This window comes from Salmo salar, chromosome 06 (genome assembly GCF_965601325.2).
Source record: "Salmo salar chromosome 06, fSalSal1, whole genome shotgun sequence".
Lineage (NCBI taxonomy): Eukaryota > Metazoa > Chordata > Actinopteri > Salmoniformes > Salmonidae > Salmo > Salmo salar.
Window position 1 is genome coordinate 33,294,998 of NC_138296.1, and position 21,075 is coordinate 33,316,072.

Sequence of the window (21,075 nt, forward strand, 5' to 3'; positions counted from 1 at the left end):
TTACTAGTTGAATTACATGTAGTTCACTATTACCCAACACTGCAGGTCAGGAATATAGTTCTCAGTGTCAGATCATTAGAGTAATTTTTTGAAAATACTGTCCCAACTACAACAAAAATACTTAAATACATGTCATTTTGTCCTAAAAACATTTAAATTAAATACTGACGAATTCCATGAATTCCTATGGAAGACTGCTTTTGAGGAGTGACAATATGGCCGACCGGTGTCTTCAAAGCATCTCATTGGCCAATACATAGCATCAGCAAGCCAGGGTTTATATACATCATTGTTTTAATTTAGACAGATGACAAGCATACCCAAACTGACATTGTAAATTTGGTAGTTCACTAACAAGACATAATTTGCTATAGAGACCTCACAATTAAAAGCAAGCACTACAAACAATACGAAAAGGTAACAATACAAAAAGTGTAGTACCAAACAGTAAATGTGTGGCAGCATAGCTCCCAGTTTTCAACCTCCAATGGATATGACACTGTAGTTGGCTTGTGGAAGTTCCCTTATAAACAGGGACGGACTTAGTGATTTGGGTGCACAACAATTTGCTATTGGTTTTATAGTAAAGACATCATTTAACTGTAAAAAGAAATGACCTTTTAATGTGCCATTTTTGTTTAACCTGTAACCTTTATTTAACTAGGCAAGTCAGTTAAGAACAAATTCTTATTTACAATGACGGCCTGCCAAAAGGCAAAAGGCCTCCTGTGGGGGCGGGGGCTGTGATTAAAATGGACACAACAAGTCATGATGTTTTCATCTGATTGTCAAACAATCACTTCATAAAGTAGCATCCAAACAACTTTCCTTCAATTCGTAAGTGACAAACTATCTCACTGGAGATTATCCGATTATGCTAGTGAGCAAAACAACGCCCCTCTGTCTTTCTATATGGTTCCAATGTATCTGATTCTGCCTAGCCAAAAAGCGTATGACTGGCCAGATTGCATCAGATACATTGTCTACACATACATCTCTTCTGCCTCGATGACAATGTCAGTATTACAAGCAGCACTCTTCTTTTGACTAAAGAAATGCATTAACTTACAACATTTTTCTGTTAAATCTTCTTTCTTTCTTTTTATTTTCACTGGTTGCGTTAATTGCACATTTCTCTGCCCCGCTGTGAAAGCACCTCATTGATACAGCTTAATTACAATGAAAGTCAAAGTTGCAATCATATCGTGTGAAACAATGCACGGGAACTCTGTCAAGGTGGAATAGTCCATTATTATAAACCAGTTGTGGCGTCTCATGCAGAGACATTATTGGGGAAAAAATAAGATTACTAGTATTGTATTATTATGCCCAGTTCATAAGGCACCTTGATGATGTGAGGCTTGAGGCAATTGTCTCTTCTGCCTAATGGTAAGTCCGCCTCTGCTTATAAATCAGTGTCATTTAGGTATGTCAATTGTATCAGGCTGAGCACCAGCTTTAAAATAAAAATAAATGTGTGAGCATATGTTATCAGAAATCATATGTGAACCAATTTCTTTTTAGTCCTGCAGTTTGGGCTGCTGAAGTTTCTGTGTGTTGGCCGACTCTTATCATCACAGTCCATATGATTGGAGATGTCCAAAGAGCGACTTCTCTCTCTCTAAGCTTTCCTCATAATGGTGTGGTATAGTTAGCAGGGAACAGACCACTTTTACCCCGCAATCTTCCTTGCCACCACGATGGATCGGAGTGATCCAAAATGTCAATGACATCACCTGCAAGGAAGCCTAGCTCGTCCCCTTCCTCCGCTGTGAAGTCGTACACTGCTTTCACCTGTATGACTGCCCTCTGGTACACACACACACACACACACACACACACACACAAACCTGTGTTAGGTAATAGTTGGCCATAGGAACCAGTAATTTCAGAGGACATCAAGGATGAGCCCCCATTTACTGACTACTGTAGGCTTACTGTACCTGTGGATGAGGCATGGTTTCAGATGTCCTTTGGGGTGCTGGGAGAGAGTTTAGGGGGGTGTTTCTACCAGGGGTGCCTATGGTGTGAGCCCTCTCCTCCATCCCAGGTCTCTTGCTCTGGGGGAAGAGAGGAGAGGGGTTGAACTCAGGTCAGACTCTAACCTTTAAACCAACCTACAGTATGTCTCAGAATCACAGTAAAACATTTCAAACCCAATGAAATCAAATAAAAGCAATGACATGGTTTTACATGACCATGGTACATAGCAGCTTCTGAAAAACCGACATGATTCAAAAGACTGCATTGCAGGTAGTGTAGGTTTGTACTTTGGGGTGAGTACTGTGGGGTGAGTGGTGTTTACCTGCTGACTGTGAGGAAGGTCTGAGGCCCTGCGGTGTGACGTGGCTGCAGTAGGGGCCCCATAGCTCCTCTCCTCAGGTAGACTCCCTCTCTTCAACTGACAACAGAAGGATGTGGACAGGAAAAGGTTAATAAAGGCCCAGTGCAGTCAAAATGTAGTTTTTATATCATATTGTACAACAGCTGATGAAACTAACAAAAACATTTGATCAGTGTTATTTCCTGATAGTTGCTGGTTGAAAGTACAATCTACACAGGACCTTCTAATCAACAGGTTTGATTTTCCATGGTGACATCACCATGCGGTACCCCTTAATAGACCAATACCATTGGTTAATTGAACATTCTGGTGCAATAGCTCACTGATTTCAGTTCCTGTATCTGTGCTTGAGATACAGGGAGAAGAGTGGGAAGTCAAGAAAGGGAAGGAAGGCTTCACTAAAGAGTTGATTGAACTGAGATAATATATGGCTGAAATACCGGTTGGGGTGCGGATGGGCTCTGGTCATCCCGGCTACCGTCTCTAAGGTAGATGTCCCGTTGCTTGGAGATGGAGGTGTTCTTGTAGAAGTCCACCAGCTTGTTGAGGGAAATGAACTTCTCTGACCACAGGAAGTAGTGGCCTTTGCTGTCCTTCATCACTTTGAAATGCTGCACGTCAAACTCATGTCTGAGGGGAAAGTATGGTTTTATATATCAGTGAAGCATGTCACAACACAACATCTGGCCTCTTAGTCACATACAGTACAATGCAGGTTTAGGGTCAATTCCAATTCAATTCCAGTCAATTCAGGAAGTACACTGACATTCCAATTCCAATTATTTTCAATGCTTTTCAATGAGGAAGATTTGGAATTTGAATTTGGTTTAGTGTCTGAATTAATTGGAATTGAAATGGAATGACCCCAACCCTGGTTGACACTGCCTGGGACTATTTTTATATGAAATGTGTGTCGATTTGTGATAAGCATGCCCCTGTGAAGAAATTTAGAATCAGTGGAAGGGACAATCCCTGGTTTTCAGATAACTTGGCAGAATTAATTAGAAAGAGAAATATCTATTGGGCTCAAGCTGTTGACTGGGCCTCCTTCAGAGCGATAAGAAACAAATACACAGGATTGATCAGGAAGTCCAAATCAGATTACTATTTAAATGCAGTCACAGAGAACCTAAACAACCCTACCAAGTTCTGGAAGCTAATCAAATCAGTGTCAGGTTCTAGTGTATCCTCTGGCCTTCCTGACCATTTAATGATGGATTCTAATGAAATGAAGGATAAAGCCCATATTGTAGGGGTTTTTAACAAGCTCTTCATATCTGCTGGTTCAGTTTTTGATAATGGTGCGGCCCAGGCCTCTAATGTAAGCTCTGTTACAGTCAACTATGATATAGGCCCTCATGTGAACCATTTGATCTTTGAGCCTGTTTCTTATACTGAGGTCTGTCTATAAAGCACTAAAGGCTATAGACACTAAAAAGTCTGCAGGTCCAGACAACGTGGATCCCTACCTCTTAAAGATAGCAGCTGGTATTATTACTGAACCTGTGGCTCACATTTTCAACTTGAGTCTCTTGACCAATTCCATACCCAGCATTTGGAAATCAGCTTATGTCCTCCCGCTGCTAAAGGGTGGAGATCCCTCAGATGCTAAAAACTATAGTCCTATCTCTAAACTCCATATCCTGGCCAAAGTCTATGAATCCCTAGTGAACTCACAGTTAAAAAACTTCTTAATTGAAAAGAACATACTGAGTGGGGTTCAGTCTGGCTTTAGATTGGGGCACAGCACCACAACTGCAGCTATGGCAGTGGCAAACAACATCATTAATGCACTTGATAAAAAGCAACATTGTGCTGCTCTGTTTGTGGATTTAGCAAAGGCCTTTGATTCAGTTAACCATGAATTGTTGCTAGCTAGACTCAGAAACATTGGTCTCAGTGAATGGGCAGTAAATTGGTTTAGGAAGTATCTTTCTGACAGAACACAATGTGTATATACTGACAATCATAAGTCTAGCTTTCTTGAGATTAATAGAGGTGTGCCCCAGGGTTCCATGTTAGCTCCTGTGTTGTTCTCAATTTTTATTAATGATTTTGGAAATTGCATGCAACCAGCAAAGTTACATTTATATGCAGATAATACAGTCATATATTCATGTGCTCCTTCTCTGGTTCAGGCTGTTGAAGAGCTCCAGACTGGTTTTCAGTCACAGCAGGCCTCCCTTTATGGTCTCAAACTGGTCTTGAATGTACAAAAAACATCACCTTTACCAGAGCTAGAACTCTGCCAGAGAACATTAGCATTGTCACATCTGGTGGCTTATCCATTGAAAAAGTGTCATCCTACAAATACCTAGGTATTTGGTTGGATGACAAGTTGTCCTTTAAAGTTCATGAGGATAATCTTGTGACAAAGCTTAAATTGAAATTGGGTTTTTATTTTCGTAATAAGGCTTGCTTCCGCTTATGGCTAGAAAGAAGCTTGTTCAGGCCACTTTTCTCTCTGTCATTGATTATGGTGACTTGTTGTACATGCATGCAACCTCCTCCGTCTTACAGAGACTGGACTCTGTTTATCATGCAACCTCCTCCGTCTTACAGAGACTGGACTCTGTTTATCATGCAACCTCCTCCGTCTTACAGAGACTGGACTCTGTTTATCATGCAACCTCCTCCGTCTTACAGAGACTGGACTCTGTTTATCATGCAACCTCCTCCGTCTTACAGAGACTGGACTCTGTTTATCATGCAACCTCCTCCGTCTTACAGAGACTGGACTCTGTTTATCATGCATCCTTGCGCTTTATTACAAATGCCAAGTCACTCACCCATCATTGGTAGGTTGGACCTCACTTTATATGCGCAGAAAGATACATTTGTATGTGTTCATCTACAAAGCCCTTTTGGGTAAACTCCCTCTTTACCTCTGTAGTCTGGTCTCCTTCACCACCAGCAGTTACCATACCCAGTCTGCTAGGTGGTTGCTACTTAAAGTCCCCAGGACATTCACAGTATCAGGCAAGACTGCCTTCTCTTTTTGTGCACTAGACGCATGGAATAGTCTACAATCCATGTTTCATCTAGATATGTTAGTGCCACGGAATGAATTTAAAATATTGATGGGAGACTTTTTTAGGCTGGATCATGTTGCTGTATTCTTGTATGTTTTAATTATGCAATGTATTGAATGTTACTGCCTTCTTGGCCAGGTCTCCCTTGAAAAAGAGACTCTGGGTCTCAATGGGCTTATCCTGGTTAAATAAATAAACTGATAGGATGTGATGAGTTATGATTCAAACAATTGAGTTGTGTCCTGTCCTATTCCATAAATCCAAAGTCAACTGTTTCTCTGGTGCAGTACTTGCATTGTCCCCTGCTGGCTTATGTTAGATATTGCAAGGAAAAGCTGCACCAGTAATATCAAGTATAGCCTACAGAAGCTGAACTCTTCCCCTGGCTCATAGACATTTCATGAGAAATGGAGGGAGATTGTGAAAATGTTCACAGATGAGTTTTGCAGGTTAACATGTTACTACATTTTACAGAGTTCATGCGGTGCAAACTCTAACCCCCCTAGTTACTGTTTTGTAATCAGTGAGCTCCCTGTAATATCCTGGCCTGAGCCTACACCCACCCACCTGACAGAGATGGAGAATTCTCCAGGGGAGCTCTGACTGCCACGGATCAGGAATCCCCCCACCTCCCTAGACATCAGGAGCTCCTCAGCAGAGCTGCGGCTTGCCGTTTCCTTGAACCAGCTGGACAGAGAGAGATACAGATGTGGCTATACTGTACTTACTGTAAGCATACAAAGTCATGTATGTGTGTGTTCAAATACATTTTATGGATGAGAATGAGTAACTTTATTTCACCTTGGGGTTTGTCTCTCAATGTAGTTTTGGGGCACAAAGCCTTCCTGTCCATGCAGCTCTGCCTTAAACCACTCATCTTGACTACCTAGAATCTGATTAGGGAACAGAGATAAACAAAAACAACAGAGCTCACTGTTTAGGTTTAATATTCCAGCAGAATACAACACTAGAACTTTGTGTGTAGAATTTACGAATTAGATTAGTGGAATGTGTCTTTAAAGCCAAGTCCCACACTCAGTTGTACTACTGTCATTCTTTAGTCTTACTATGGCACGCGATTCTGAATTGTAATGTGTCTCCTCCCATTCTCTCTCAGGTCATACTCACTTTCAGGATGTCTCCCTTTCGGAAGCTCAGCTCATCCTCTGCCGTAGCATTAAACTCGTACTTTCCTCTGGCTTCCATGGCGAGAGGTGGAAGGGTCAAAGAGTTGGAATAGGGAGGCAGAAGGACTGCAGTCGGTCTATGGAATGAGATGAGTCAGGGAGAGTTGTGGGTTGGTAGGTTCAAAGTAAGCAAACAATACAGTGCAGTAAAAAATGTTATTTCCTGTGTTTTAGATATATTTCGACACTGAGGTTGGAATAATACAGTGAAATTGTGAAAATGATGATAATGCCATTTTAGTGTACGGGCTGTTTAAAAAGACCGCCTGAAATATCATCCTGTTTTGGTGGGATTGAGTTTTGGCAGTAAATTAGTTAATAGACCAATATGAAAGAGATTTCCAAACTCTGTGCGGGACTGATTTCTTCATTCCGGCCTCACCCGCAGCTTTTGATACCGCACGCGCCCCCTCCCGCTGGCTCTCTGTCCGACTCCCACCCGCTACTGCAAGAACGTGTCCCGAACCCAACCGCAGTCCCGCAATGTTACTTCAGGAGTATGTGACGCAGCTCACTTGCCAGCCATGGTCCTAGCAATTGTGTGCCCTATATAGGCAATATCAAAATGAGCAAAAAATAACCTAAGAAATAAGTTAAATTACCAGAGATTCTCACGTGGTCCATTATATTAGGCTATCGGTGTTACTGGGCTATATCAGCCAATAGGCTAGACATAGTTTGAAGAGAGCAGAGTTGGAAAGAAAGCAGACACTTTCTCTTTAGAAACGTTTTATAGCTTACCTTTTAGGAGCCGGACAATTTTCAGACAGAGATAAAAAAAATAAAAAAAAGGTGATCAATATGTATTTCTAGGCAATGTAAACTATAGCCTAATCATATTTAGGAAGTTAATTTCATTGGAAAGATAACTGCCCCCTGCTTCTTAACCCATGCATAGGCTATAGCTTACTATTTTAATTGAGACTACACACACACCTGATCATAGCCACAGGAAGTATGGGTGCTGAGAGTGCTGCAGAACCCCCTAAAAATACTAATTATAAAAAAATGCAAAAAATAATGTTTTACTAGCCCTGTATGAAAGACCGATATAGCTGTCTGTAGCATTTTCAAAAAAATATTCTCATCCCCAAAATTGTCTGTCTGATCGCCAGCTTCCACCTGCAGCATGAACAATTATAACCGCGCCTCAATGATCTCTGTCAAACCCGCAGCCCTCTACCTCTTTGTCAATAACAGCTATAGTTTTCAGTTTGTGCCTCCTCACTCAGACTACTCCCAGAGAGTCCTAGTTTACTTCTAGCTAAGAAGCTATTTTTGTTTCTTTTTGACCATTTTAATTGAAAAAAATCCCAGTAAGGTACTTCATTGTTAATCAGAAATTATTTGATATTGAAATAAAAATGGCTGCATTAGACCTTTAAGTCCTTAGCTCCTATAAGCTCCTATAAGGAACATAGGCCTACAAATAACTGCACTGTTTAAACAGCTTACTGTATACTTGTATTTTAGGTCGACATTGCCAGTAACTTAACTCTGGTGGGGTAATTCTGCTGTGGTGGTGCAGTGATGGTTTGCAAAATACAATTGTTACCAGCCTAGACTAGACTATGCTGTACATTCTGTAATCTGTGAATATTGCACCTGAGGCTGTAACAGCCATTGCATGGGGGAAATACATTCAGTGGGATAAAACGCGAGAAAAAAACATTTGAAATGGAGGAGATGACATAAGAGGAGTTGTGCAATAAGAACACAGATTTAGTTTCAAAACCCTTTGGTTCGGTTGTATCCTTCTGAACACAAGCCTAAGTCTAACTTTAGATAAATATATCTCACTCCTAGCTATGAAGTTTAGATATGGAAAATGAGAAATAAAGAAATGGGGAAACTGGAAAATAATTTTAAAATGGAAGCAAAACAGAGACAAGTTGTCTGAGCCAGACACTTCCCCTTACCTTCTGTCACGAAGCTGATGAGAGAACAATTCTTGCTTCAGTAGTTCGTAACATTCACCATGTGTTAATGTTTACCTACGGGATACATAAACAGACATGAGCATGGAGGAACAGACAGAAGAGCGAGTCAGAGGAGGACAAACAACATCAGGAGCTGTCCATTTCCCCTTTTAAATAAGTAAAAAAAAAAAATGCATAATTTTAAGAGATTGAAATCTCATGATGGTAATTATCTTTGATGTTCAATTTGCTGCTCTCCCACGTGTGTGTGGTTGAAGGGGGGTCTGCAGTGCATGCTCCAAAATCACATACATTATCCATCCCCAGAACCATAGATACACATGATTACATACAATTTCATAAATCTATCCCAGCCCTACCTCTCTACCTATTCAGCCATCAGACACCGGAGGGAGCCAATAACAGCGCTGTAGTATCAGCTTCTATTGCTCACCACGGCTCCAATCCTGTACCCTGATTAAAACTCCTACTCTGCAGTAAAATACCCCTTCTGTTCCCCCTCTCTAACAGTCTTATTCAGAGCGGATATGAGTGAGGGTAGATAGATGATAATGAGAATCATTCACAGAGCTCTACTAAGCCGGATGGAAGGCCGCATAAACAACATGAGGACAACTGAGGATTAAATTCAATTACATGTAGAAAGTCGTTTTAACTATGTGTGTTTCTGTCAGACCCAGATGTATCTCCCTCTCTCTCTTTTTCTTTACCAGACAGGAACTATTCATTAATCCAGAGGAGGAAACTCTCCGCTGTCTCTCTCTCTAAAGTCAACACAACATATTAACTTATTGACAGTAATAGCTCACATATCAGTTTAATAGGATTGTTTTATTTAAATGTAACCTTTATTTAACTAGGCAAGTCAGTTAAAAACAAATTATTATTTTCAATGACGGCCTACTACGGCCAAATTCGGACAACACTGGGCCAATTGCGCGCCGCCCTATGTGACTCCCAATCACTGCCAGATGTGATACAGCCTGGATTCGAACCAGGTACTACAGTGACACCTCTTGCACTGAGATGCAGTGCCTCAGACCGCTGTGCCACTCGGTAGCCCACATATGATAACAAGAGTCTTTTTTCTTGGAGGTTTGGATGAGTAAGGAGAAGGTCAAGGGATATCACCACACATTCCATTGACATAAATTCAACAAATTGTTTAATCTAAATGATTCCCACTTCAGTTGAACCATGTGTGTACACAGAAGTGCACTCAATCTGTGTTATCTAACTCCTCCGCTCCATAAAACCATGTACTGTAAACACAGTAAAACATGCATGCAGCCAAACAGGCACTTTAGTTTTAAATCACTTGCCTCTCCGAATGGCTCTAATGTTTTACTAATGAATGGAACTAATGAAGTGAACATACTGATTCCATTGCAGATTAGCCCTCATAAACATTATCAATATAACTCTTACTTTTGATTTTAGATAAAACATATCCCAGCAGCTTGCTGAAAAGCATGTACATAAACTGCATACATCCAACAAATCTCAAAATACTGTCAACTGCACTGACGAGAGAGATATATTAAGGTAAGACACTACACTGACGAGAGAGATATAGTAAGGTAAGACACTACACTGACGAGAGAGATATAGTAAGGTAAGACACTACACTGACGAGAGAGATATAGTAAGGTAAGACACTACACTGACGAGAGAGATATAGTAAGGTAAGACACTACACTGACGAGAGAGCTATAGTAAGGTAAGACACTACACTGACGAGAGAGCTATAGTAAGGTAAGACACTACACTGACGAGAGAGATATAGTAAGGTAAGACACTACACTGACGAGAGAGCTATAGTAAGGTAAGACACTACACTGACGAGAGAGCTATAGTAAGGTAAGACACTACACTGACCACCACTAAACCCCTTACCCCACCCCAAAGAGCATAAACCACTGATAAAATCTTTGTAAAAAACACTGATCAAATACATCCCACAAACTACTTAATCATTCTGCTGTCAGGACAATTCTGCTATTAAACAGCCGTGAACACGCACACACACACACACACACACACACACACACACACACAGACAGACAGAACCTCGTTGTTGTCACTCTAGAGCCCTCAAACTCAACTCTGGATTTCAAAACCAGTTCCACTGCATTTGTTCATTGTTCCCCTCTAATTATGGACTGATTTAGACCTGGGACACCAGGTGTGTGCAATTAATTATCAGGTACAACAGAAAACCAGCAGGCTACAGACCTCACAGGGTAAGAGTTGAGTGCTCTAGAGCAGGTATTTGTATGCGCAATGCCGTCGGGGGTACGCCAAATAAAAATGTGATTCACATTAAAAAATAAAATAATGATATTTGTTTTTCTTCACATTTTCAAACAGTCCATTTATATTTTCCAACGGGGCTATACATTTGGGTGAGGTTCTTTTCTCGCCTGAGTAGCCTCGTTTCACTGCCCAAAATAAAATTAAACCATCTAGTGTTCAGCGAAATAACAACACAATGTCAAATACAGGTGGCCTAGTCAAATAATTAACATCCAATCACATTAACCGTTACTCTCTCGCAGGAATTCCACTAACGGTCAGTATGTAGCCAAACGTAGCTGCTGCTCATGTTGGTATCTGTACTTATGGCGCAAAAGCCATGACAGGGAGACATAGTGGAGTGGTAACGCGCATGCAAGCAGTTGCTCCAGATGCCACTTGGGTACACTGCAGCATCCACCGAGAGGCTCTTGCTGCCAAGGGAATGCCTGACAGCTTGAAAGACATTTTGGACACTACAGTGAAAATGGTTAACTTTGTTAAAGCAAGGCCCCTGAACTCTTGTGTATTTTCTGCACTATGCAATGATATGGGCAGCGACCACGTAACGCTTTTACAACATACAGAAGTGCGCTGGTTATCAAGGGGCAAAGTATTGACACGTTTTTTTAATTGAGAGACGAGCTTAGTTTTCTTTACTGACCATAATTTTCACTTGTCTGACCGCTTGCATGATGACGAGTTTCTCACACGACTGGACTATCTGAGTGATGTTTTTTCTCACCTGAATGATCTGAATCTAGGATTACAGGAACACTCTGCAACTATATTCAATGCGCAGGACAAAATTGAGGCTATGATTAAGAAGTTGGAGCTCTTCTCTGTCTGCATTAACAAGGACAACACACAGGTCTTTCCATCATTGTATGATTTTTTGTGTGCAAATGAACTCAAGCTTACGGAAAATGTCAAATGTTATATAGTGAAGCACCTGAGTGAGTTGGGTGCGCAATTACGCAGGTACTTTCCCGAAATGGATGACACAAACAACTGGATTCGTTATCCCTTTCATGCCCTGCCTCCAGTCCATTTACCGATATCTGAACAAGAGAGTCTCATCGAAATTGCAACAAGCGGTTCTGTGAAAATTGTATTTAATCAGAAGCCACTGCCAGATTTTTGGATTGGGCTGCCCTCAGAGTATCCTGCCTTGGCAAATCACGCTGTTAAGACACTGATTCCCTTTGCAACCACGTACCTATGTGAGAGTGGATTCTCAGTCCTCACTAGCATGAAAAACTAAATACAGGCACAGACTGTGTGTGGAAAATGACTTAAGACTGAGACTCTCTCCAATACAACCCACCATTGCAGAGTTATGTGCATCCTTTCAAGCACACCCTTCTCATTAACCTGTGGTGACTTATTCACAATTTTTGATTAACAAATAAGGTTTTATATGTAAGATGGTTAAATAAAGAGCAAAATGATTGATTATTATTATATTATTATTTGTGCCCTGGTCCTATAAGAGCTCTATGTCACTTCCCACGAGCCGGGTTGTGACAAAAACACACACTCGTTCTTATGTTTGATAAATGTATCGTATCGTGTGTGTGTGTGGCAGGCTTACAATGATTGCAAAAAACAACCTTGTAGAGTGCGCTGACGCTGATGCTAGAGGGGGTACGCAGCTGGAGGTTGAACGTTTGAAGGGGTACGGGACTATAAAAAGTTTGGGAACCACTGCTCTAGAGGATGTAAGTCTCAAACATGTAAAACAGTAACAAAACAGTAGCCGAGTCCCCTGGGAAGAGACAGCGCAGAGCAGAGGGGATCTACTCTAATAACATGTCACCTAGAGCTCCCCTGGTACAGTGACCTGGGTGAAGGGGATCTACTCTAGTAACATGTCACCTAGAGCTCCCCTGGTACAGTGACCTGGGTGAAGGGGATATTTGCAGTGGTTTTGACTCTAACTGCCTACATGAATTTTAGCTGGATTTTTTATGCTCCCAACTGTTTTTTTTCTTAGCACTTTTGTGCCTCCTCAACAGCCCAGTAGGTTGTTATATAGTCTTGTGGGGCCAAACATTCCACCATTAGTCAAGGAAATAGGATTATGATGTCTTAAACAGATATCTTTATTAAATAACGGACATTGTAGAAGTGGTAAGATCTATTATAGAGTAGCGTGCATCATTTTCTTTGTTGGACATGTTATAAATGACAAGTTCTATAATTAAGGATTTACATTATGCAAAGCCTAACTATGTGAAAGCACTAAACATTTCTCTACACTTCACAAATCAGAGATTAGTGAGGAATGTGCAGAATGTGTTTTTGAGAGTAACTAGGACATCCAACTACCCAGCACTGAGGAGAACAGCACTAGACAATACTGTATATACATTTATAAATATCCATCCATTCTCAATTATGGGAAATCCAAATTCAACAAGTTCTATATATTTTAGTAAACAACAATTTGCCGCCATGTAAAGCATTGAAAGATCCAGTGACACTGTACTGTTTGTAATCTATTTGACACACCATAGTAGTTCACACTATGCCAATTAGACTGACATGGCTAGCCTACTATGATTGAATCGAGGACCTTGTTTTAGAAAATAAACAACCCCAATTAAACGTTAACTTATAAAGCTTGTTCAATAGTGAACCTGTCCTCTTCAGTGGCTTTCTATTTTAACCGAGTTTCATATCAAAAGAAAACACATTATGAACATACTTCCTCATCACATAAATGCAACTATTGTTGAACTTATCTCCTACTACTCATAAATTACCACATCCCAGAGGAGAAGCTATTTGACCTTGTAGAGCACTGAGCACACAAACCAATGAGGAAAAAACGTTCAAACAAAAAACTATTTCAAAATACCTTTCACATCACATCACCATGGCATGGGCTATATGGCTATATGGGGACTATATGTAAAGTTCGTTTTCAAATAATTTAGCAATAATGAAAATGTTTCAACTGTTAGGTCAAAGATAATATCCTTGTTGTTATACATTTATAATAGCATTGCATAATATGGTAACAAATTGTCTCATAGCCTACTTATGTCCTCCAGAACTATATTGCATATCCTTTTCACCAATGTCTGTGGACAACTGTTGGTTACTGGGAACAGTTACTGCTTGTATCAAACAGGTAGTTAAAGTACTCTATGTGGAACTTCTTTCAATTGTCAGGTTAGTTGCCATAGATTCAGAATCTAAAAGATTTCCAACGAATTATAGGGATACCACTCTTGAGAGAGAGACAGTTCTCTAACCACCAAAGAGCAATGATTCACAATTCAGATGAGAGGAAGCTGACTAATTATTATAATTAATTACATTACAGAAAAAGTGGAGTGGGTATGACTGTAACAGCTGTTCCTAAGATTAGAGAGAGAGACTTCGATGACTATAAACCAGTCGCTGAAGTTGAATGGATTGCTCTGCAAGCAGTGTCTTCAAGCCAGCATGACATTATAAGAGGTTTGGTGACATGATGGTGACATGATTTGGCTACCCATATAACAGTGGGTATATTACATTTACATTGATGGTTGCATCACGTATGTATGAATAATCAAGCTTTCTTCAAATGGGTAAACTGTATATTGCAATATGATATTTACCTTTATCTCATGTGAAGAGCCACGCGTTGACAGTCACAAGAGGTCGGGAAATTTACTCAGCCAGCCAGGGCTTTGCCAACTAGATCATAATTTCAGTCACAATTTCGCAAGTTCGCATCAAAAGGAAAACGTCATATTCGTAAAATCATAAAGGTTAAATAAAACAAATCCGTTAAAGACTGTTTACTTCCGAGTCCTTTCATTGAAGTATAACAACGCTGAGACTTTCGAGTTCCCTCCCCAACACGCACAATAGCTGAATGTCCCACCGCGGACATTAACCAGTTACTTGCACTTAGAGACCGCCTCTTTTCAAAATAAACTTTTTGACTTTACCTAAAAAATGCTGATGAATAGAACATATCATTTTCATAATGTGACAATAAATAATAAAGGCTTATGCACTTGGTTATTTATTTATTTTTATTTATTTCACCTTTATTTAACCAGGTAGGCAAGTTGAGAACAAGTTCTCATTTACAATTGCGACCTGGCCAAGATAAAGCAAAGCAGTTCGACAACATACAAAAACACAGAGTTACACATGGAGTAAAACAACATACAATCAATGATGCAGTAGAAAAAAATAAGACTATATACAATGTGAGCAAATGATGTGAGATAAGGGAGGTAAAGGCAAAAAAGGCCATGGTGGCAAAGTAAATAAAGTATAGCAAGTAAAACACTGGAATGGTAGATTTGTAGTTTGAAGAAAGTTCGAAGTTAAAATATAAATAATATGGTGCAAAGGAGCAAAATAAATAAATACAGTAGGGGAAGAGGTAGTAGTTTGGGCTAAATTATAGATGGGCTATGTACAGGTGCAGTGATCTGGGAGCTGCTCTGATAGCTGGTGCTTAAAGCTAGTGAGGGAGATAAGTGTTTCCAGTTTCAGAGATTTTTGTAGTTCGTTCCAGTCATTGGCAGCAGAGAACTGGAAGGAGAGACGACCAAAGGAGGAGTTGGCTTTAGGAGTGACCAGAGAGATATACCTGCTGGAGCGCGTGCTACAGGTGGGTGCGCTATGGTGACCAGTGAGCGGAGATAAGGGGGGACTTTACCTAGCAGGGTCTTGTAGATGACCTGGAGCCAATGTGTTTGGCGTACAGGTCGCAGTGGTGGGTAGTATATGGGGCTAGAGACGCCCCTTTTCAAAAGGAACTTTTGGACTTTACCACAAACATTCTGAGGCACTGCATCTCAAGTGCAAGAGGCGTCCCTACTGTCCCTGGTTCGAATCCAGGATGTATCACATCCGGCCGTGATTGGGAAGTTTCATAGGGCGGCGCACAATTGGCCCAGCGTCGTCCGGGTCTGGCCGGAGTAGGCTGTCATTGTAAATAAGAATTTCTTCTTAACTGACTTACCTAGTTAAATAATGGTTAAATAAAATAAAAATATGTTTAAATGAATAATGTGACAATATGTAATAAAGGCTTATTACATGAGGTAAAACATTATGATAAACACACGCAAACACACACACAGTATAGACTTTATTCCTGTGATCTTCCATGTGTCTTTCAGATAGGCAAATGAATGCTTCTTGGCATCATCTTGAACATGTCTAAATGTTTCACATTCTTTCGGATGGCATGCATGAAGATCTCATTAGAAATGGGCTTCCCACGATAAAACACTGACACTCCTCAAACAAACTAAACTGAAGTTATCGAGCTCTATTTCAGTAACCTACGATCTTTCTATGACAGATCGTATTGGCTAATTCTTGTCTATATCAACACATATCAAAACATATCAATGTAGGCTTTCAAACCAATATAAATGATATAATTCAGCCTGCATTATACAGTTAATGGAAACTGATGGCTTTGGAATTTGGTTATATAAAGTTATCTACAGTCCTCATATTTCTCTTTAGAAAAATGCATGTTTGGTGTGTTTTTTCTTGGCTATACATTCATAACACATGCTGCTGACCATCATTATAGAGAGCAAACAGGGATTTTACTCCATGCAAAGAGGCTGAGGGATAGATATTGTAGCTCTGCCACTGGTGGCAGGTGGTACCTTAATTGGGGAGGATGGGCTCTTAATAATGGCTGGAACAGAATAAATGGAATGGTATAAAACACACGCTTTCCGTCCTCCCTTTAGCAGCCTCTTGTGCAAGTCTTCACATGTTGCTAACTGAAGCTCCAGTCTGTGACAGGAAGTCAAACCCATAGAGATTACAGTGTGGTTTCGCTCTCTTTTTTTCTACTTCAATATTATTTCTTGCTGACTCTAAAGCTTGGTCCACTTGATGTTCTAGATGTAAATGACAAGTTATTTTTCACAGAGTAGAAATGACTTTTCAAACTCCTCTTTTATTTTTTCACACCAGTTGTAGTAAAGTTGTAATAAAGAGCATCAGATTAAGTCAGCATAGTTGGCAATGAAATTCCACATAACATTGTTCAGCTGTGACAGCAGCAGAGGAAGGAATGTGAATGGACAGCAGAGTAAACATGAAATTCAGTTGACATGGGGAAGTAATGTGTAAGCCCCCAGGGTTCAGTCTATAGCTGCACCTGCAGGCCCTCAGTTTAGCACGAATCAACCCTCAGAACCAGAGTAGCAACAGGGCAAAACTTTTGGACTAAGTAGTATAGATGATCTTTCTCTTTCAAACATCTGGCTTGTACTGTAAGTTTATGATAAACTGCGCAACCTCTTTTTATAGTGACTATGGTGTATTGCACTGGAAGTGTGAAAATCTATAGTGACAGCCTGCCATGTAACTGTAGTTTACAATTTACAGTTTGCAATGTTACAGTGCTTACGACAGCACCTATTACAATGTCAACACAACATAAAGAAGTGATAGAGAGAAAGAGGTGTGTCGGTAATTTATTGCTAGGCAGGCAGTGTCACGCTCTGACCTAGGAGAACTGTGTTTTCTCTGTTTAGCTAGGCCAGGGTGTGATAGGTGGGTGGGCATTCTATGTTTTGTGTTCTATGTTTTGGCCGGGTATGGTTTCCAATCAGAGGCTGGTGTCTATCGTTGTCCCTGATTGGAAGCCATACTTAGGCAGACTGTTTTTCCTTTGTTTTTTGTGGGTAGTTATTTTCTGTTTAGTTGTAAGTACCTAACGGAACTGTCTGCTGTCATTTTTTATTTAATTTGTAAAGTGTTCATTCTTTTGCATTAAACGACAAGATGAACATATTCCACGCTGCACCTTGGTCTACTCACTTTGACGCACGTGACAGAACTACCCACCACAAGAAGACCAAGCAGCGTGGGCAGGATGACTGGACCTGAGAGGAGATCCTGGATGGGGCAGGACCCTGGACAAGGCATGGGGAGTATGTGAAAGTGAAAGTGGAACGGCGATACTGGGAGGAACAGGCAAGAAGGCAACAACGGAAGCCCGAGAGGCAGTGGCAACCAAAAAAATTGGGGGGGCACACAGGGAGATTGGCTAAGGCGGGTTTAAGACCTGAGCCAACTCCCCGTGCTTACCGTGGGGGAGCAAGTGACCGAGCAAGCACCGTGTTATGCAGTGATACGCACTGTGTCGCCAGTGCGTACTCACAGCCCGGTGCGCTCGGTGCAAGCTCCTCACCGTTGCCGTGCTAGAGTTGGCCAGCAGCCAGGGAGAAGTGCACCGGCTCAACGTATCTGGTCTCCAGTGCGTCTCTTCGGCCCAGGTTACCCTGCACCTGCTCTACGCACGGTACCCCTCATTCACCAGCACAGCCCAGTTCGTCCTGTTCCAGCGCTCCGCCCTTGCCGGGCTATAGTCAACATCGAGCCAGGACGGGTTGTGCCAGCCCTAAGCGCCAGACCTCCAGTACGCCCCCAAGGCCCAGTGTACCCTGTGCCTGCTCTGCGCACTCTCCCTCCAGTGCGCCACCATAGCCCAGTACGGCCGGTGCCTGCCCCGCGCACTCTCCCTCCAGTGCGCCACCATAGCCCAGTACGGCCGGTGCCTGCTTTGAGCACGCGGTCCTCAGGGCGTCTCCCCAGTCTGGTTCCAGCTCCCCGTAGGAAGCCTCCAGTGATAATCAATGGTCTGAAGCCTCCAGTGATAATCCATGGCACGAAGCCAGTAGTGATGATCCAGGGCCCGGAGCCTGTAGTGATGATCCATGGCCCGGAGCCTGTAGGGATGATCCATGGCACGAAGCCTCCAGTGATTTTCCATGGCCCGGAGCCTGTAGGGATGATCCATGGCACGAAGCCTCCAGTGATAATCCATGGCCCGGAGCCTCCAGTGATGATCCATGGCACAAAGCCTCCAGTGATGATCCATGGCACGGAACCAGTAGTGATGATCCATGGCACGGAGCCTGCAGCGAAGGTCCCCAGTCCGGAACTTACAGAGACACTCCTCAGCCCGGAGCCTCCAGCGACGCTCCTCAGCCCGGAGCCTCCAGCGACGCTCCTCAGTCCAGAGCCTCCAGCGACGCTCCTCAGCCCGGAGCCTCCAGCGACGCTCCTCAGCCCGGAGCCTCCAGCAACGCTCCCCAGTCCCAGAGCCTTCAGCGGCGGTCTGCAGCCCGGAGTCTTCAGCGGCGGTCTGCAGCCCGGAGTCTTCAGCGGCGGTCTGCAGCCCGGAGTCTTCAGCGGCGGTCTGCAGCCTGGAGTCTTCAGCGACTGTCTGCAGCCCAGAGTCTTCAGCGACGGTCTGCAGCCCCGAGTCTTCAGCGACGGTCTGCAGCCCCGAGTCTTCAGCGACGGTCTGCAGCCCCGAGTCTTCAGTGACGGTCTGCAGCCCCGAGTTTTCAGCGGCGGCCTGCAACCCAGAGTCTTCAGCGGCGGTCGGCAGTTCAGAGCCTCCGGCGCTGATCCACTGTCTGGTTCCTCCGGCGACACAGAAGCGGGGGGGATCAGTGGGCAGTGTGGGGGCTACGCCCCGAACCAGAGCCACCACCAATTATAGATGCCCACCCGGACCCTCCCCAATAGGTTCAGGTTTGCAGCCGGGTGTCCGCACCTTTAGGGGGGGGGGGGGGGGTACTGTCACGCTCTGACCTAGGAGAGCTGTGTTTTCTCTGTTTAGCTAGGCCAGGGTGTGATAGGTGGGTGGGCATTCTATGTTTTGTGTTCTATGTTTTTTGCCGGGTATGGTTTCCAATCAGAGGCAGGTGTCTATCGTTGTCTCTGATTGGAAGCCATACTTAGGCAGCCTGTTTTTCCTTTGTTTTTTGTGGGTAGTTATTTTTCGTTTAGTTGTAAGTACCTAACGGAACTGTCTGCTGTCATTTTTTGTTTAATTTGTAAAGTGTTCATTCTTTTGCATTAAACGACAAGATTAACATATTCCACGCTGCACCTTGGTCTACTCACTTTGACGCACGTGACCGGCAGGGTATAAAAGTCCTATTGTAATCGGACATATTTCTATTCACTTTTGCTAATGTTAAGAATATAATCAAATGTGAAACAATACTCACCAACACAAATAGTTAATCAAAATAAACAACATAATCAAGGATTTAGTGTATATCAATGTCCTTCCAATTAATGGATTTGATCAAAACATCCAGCTGAACAAAACATGTAGGCCTACAGTAGATTTATGGAGAAGGGAATACTCTCCCATTTATTTACAGAGCTTTTGGTTTATATTTAAAACCTCTTACATCTAGACGTTCCGCTAGCGGAACACCTGCTCCAATATCCAATGATGGGCGTGGCGCGAAATACAAACTCCTTTAAGCAATAAAGCCCGAGTGGGTGTTGTTTATGGCCAATATACCACGGCTAAGGGCTGTTCTTAAGCACGACGAAATGCAGAGTGCCTGGATACAGCCCTTAGCTATGGTATATTGGCCATATACCACAAACCCCCGAGGTGCCTTATTGCTATTATAAACTGGTTACCAATGTAATTAGAGCAGTAAAAATAAATGTTTTGCCATACCCGTGATATACCACGGTTGTCAGCCAATCAGCATTCAGGGCTCGACCACCCTGTTTATAATACATTTTTTATCACTCTGCAGTAACAACATAATTACACTATGGTCCCTGCAGATTCGTCCAAAGCTGCTATGATAAGCAATATATCCATTATATGGGAAATGTAATATTTTCATCAAAAAATGTTTATGTTTGTACTGAAAATACATTTTCTTACAAAAAAGAGAACAAAATAAAGGGAACAAAAAAATCATTTAAAATACGAGCATACTTTAAATGAATGCTTAGCTTGCTTTTACTATTTTAAAGCTTTTAAGGCTGCGATTCAGGCCAAACAGTGTTGAGTCTATTGCAAAATTCCTATTGAAGCTGCCTCTTTGTAAGAACCTTCCATCATCATGCTCACATACTTTCAGTGGTGTGAAGTACTTCAGTAAAAATACTTTAATGTACTACTTAAGTGTTTTTTTGGTATCTTTACTTTTACTCAAGTATGACAATTGGGTTCTTTTTCCATTCTGAATACTTTACATGAGTGGATATATCCTTTATGGATCACTACCTAAGAAAAGCGTAATTGAATATTTGACTGATTCATTAGGAAATAAGTTGCTGCATATCAGTTATAAAGAAGAGGTGGTGGTTAGGGGGAGGTGAGCTCCCAATCCAATGAATTAGAGTCGGATTAATCAGAATCAGTCAAATATTCAAAAACGCTTTTCTTAGGTAGTGATCCCTAAAGGATATATCCACCTACGTACAGTATGTGAGCGTGGAAGGTTGGAAGG

The 21,075-nt window shown here is 42.0% G+C and overlaps 1 protein-coding gene across 1 annotated transcript; it reads right to left on the reverse strand.

Moving 5' to 3' along the window:
- Nucleotides 1–276: 276 nt before the first annotated feature.
- LOC106606931 (GRB2-related adaptor protein 2) lies at nucleotides 277–14,679 on the reverse strand. The gene is made up of 9 exons (XM_045720243.2): nucleotides 14,413–14,679; nucleotides 8,483–8,557; nucleotides 6,505–6,640; nucleotides 6,178–6,269; nucleotides 5,944–6,063; nucleotides 2,785–2,974; nucleotides 2,306–2,401; nucleotides 1,944–2,060; nucleotides 277–1,809 (listed from the first exon to the last, which is right to left on the reverse strand). Exons 3-9 carry the CDS (start codon nucleotides 6,580–6,582, stop codon nucleotides 1,633–1,635), a joined length of 870 nt encoding a protein of 289 aa, XP_045576199.1. The 5' UTR covers nucleotides 6,583–6,640; nucleotides 8,483–8,557; nucleotides 14,413–14,679; the 3' UTR covers nucleotides 277–1,632.
- Nucleotides 14,680–21,075: the final 6,396 nt, after the last annotated feature.